The 1,716-nt window shown below is 37.8% G+C and overlaps 1 protein-coding gene across 1 annotated transcript; it reads right to left on the minus strand.

Annotated features, from left to right (window-relative positions):
- On the minus strand, positions 1-939 carry LOC122891218 (olfactory receptor 6C3-like). The gene has a single exon (XM_044226724.1). The coding sequence runs from the start codon at positions 937-939 to the stop codon at positions 1-3; it is 939 nt and encodes a 312-aa protein (XP_044082659.1).
- Positions 940-1,716: the final 777 nt, after the last annotated feature.

Consider the following 1,716-nt stretch of genomic DNA (forward strand, 5'->3'; position numbering starts at 1 on the left):
TCATTTGTGTCTAGAAAGTAGTACTTTATGAAGCAAGTTTCTGAAAGCTTGTTTTACTTGCTGATTCCTCAGGGTATAAATAAAAGGGTTCAACATGGGGGCAATTGAGGTGTTGAGAATAGCTACTCCTTTGGTCAGTGATGCTCTTTCTTTTGCTGAAGGCTTGACATACATGAATATACAGCTTCCATAAGAGATGGAAATGACAATCAAGTGAGAGGAACACGTGGAGAAAGCCTTTTTCCTCTGACTAGCAGATGGGATTCTCAGGATGGTGCCAAGGATGCACAGGTAGGAGAGAATCACTAATGCCAAAGTGAAGAGCAGAGTGACAAAAGCAAAGTAAAAGCCAATCATCTCCAAAAGCCACGTATCTGAGCACGAGAGTTGTAAGATGGGAAAATAGTCACAAGAGAAATGATCAATTACATTGGAAGCACAGAAATCTAGCTGGAGGATGAGCATGAGCGGTGGGAAAATGGTAAGAAATCCTCCTAGCCAGGACCCAAAGACAAGCAGGGTGCAACATTTTTTGCTCATGATGGTGGTGTAATGAAGAGGCTTGCAGATGGCAACGTAACGATCAAAAGACATGGCAGTGAGAAGAAAAAATTCAGAAACACCCATGAAGATGAAGAAAAATAGTTGAGCTAAACAATTGTTATAGGAAATGGTCTTGATATTTGTAATGATTGCCCCCAAAAATCTGGGGATAGAGACACTGGTGAATGTGATTTCTAAGAAGGAGAAATTCTGCAGGAAGTAATACATAGGAGTCTTGAGATGACAGTCTATCAAGGTGAGGATGATGATGGTTAGGTTTCCAGTGACACTTAATAAATAAGCCATAAATAAAAAGATAAAGATTACAACCTGAAGCTGTGGGTCATCTGAGATGCCCAAGAGAATGAACTCTGTAATCCTTGTATGGTTTCTCATGTTGCCTTTTATTTTCTTTAAGCAAAATCTACTGTTGGGAAACAAGACAAAAAGAAAGAGTATGTGAATAGTAAAGGAATTGAAGGTTTAAAAATTTTTAATGTTCATATTAGTAGCTCTAATGAAATGAAGCAATGGAACTTTTTTCCTGTGTGCAGTTTTGCAACATCCACTCAGTCTGTTAAAGCACATATATCTTACACATCCTCTCTTGAAAAGGAAAACCATATCCTTAGGTCTATGTTAAAAGTTCCCTCATGAGTGACTTTACATAACACCTGTACCTGTAAGCAAATTGTCTATATATGCAACATATGTCTTAATTTTTATTTCTTAATTTTTATTTTATTTTAATTCAAGTGTTGGTAACACACACTTATATTCAATTCACTTGTACAATATAGTGATTCAACAATTGCATACATCACCCAGTGCTCATCAGGGCCTGTGTACTCCTTCTTTAGTCTCCATCCCCTATTTCTGCCTTTCTCCCACCCATCTCCAGTTTGTTCTCTACAGTTAAGAGTATCTTCATTCCATAAAGGAGGAAAGAACATCCAATGGGAAGAAAGAGAGTCTATCCAACAAATGGTGGTATAAACTGGTCAGCTACATGCAGAAGAATGAAAATACACCCCTCTCTTACATCATCCACAAAACTAAACTCGAAATGGATTAAAGATCTAAATGTGAGACCTGAAAGCATAAAACTCCTAGAAGAGGGCACAGGCAGTAATCTCTCTGAAATTGGCCACAGTAACATTTTTTTAGATATGT

Source organism: Neovison vison, chromosome 12, assembly GCF_020171115.1.
Source record: "Neovison vison isolate M4711 chromosome 12, ASM_NN_V1, whole genome shotgun sequence".
In the NCBI taxonomy this organism is placed as follows: Eukaryota; Metazoa; Chordata; class Mammalia; order Carnivora; family Mustelidae; genus Neogale; species Neogale vison.

Excerpts from the sequence above, each read along its gene's own strand:
- LOC122891218 (XM_044226724.1), bottom strand. The coding sequence starts at position 939 with ATGAGAAACCATACAAGGATTACAGAGTTCATTCTCTTGGGCATCTCA.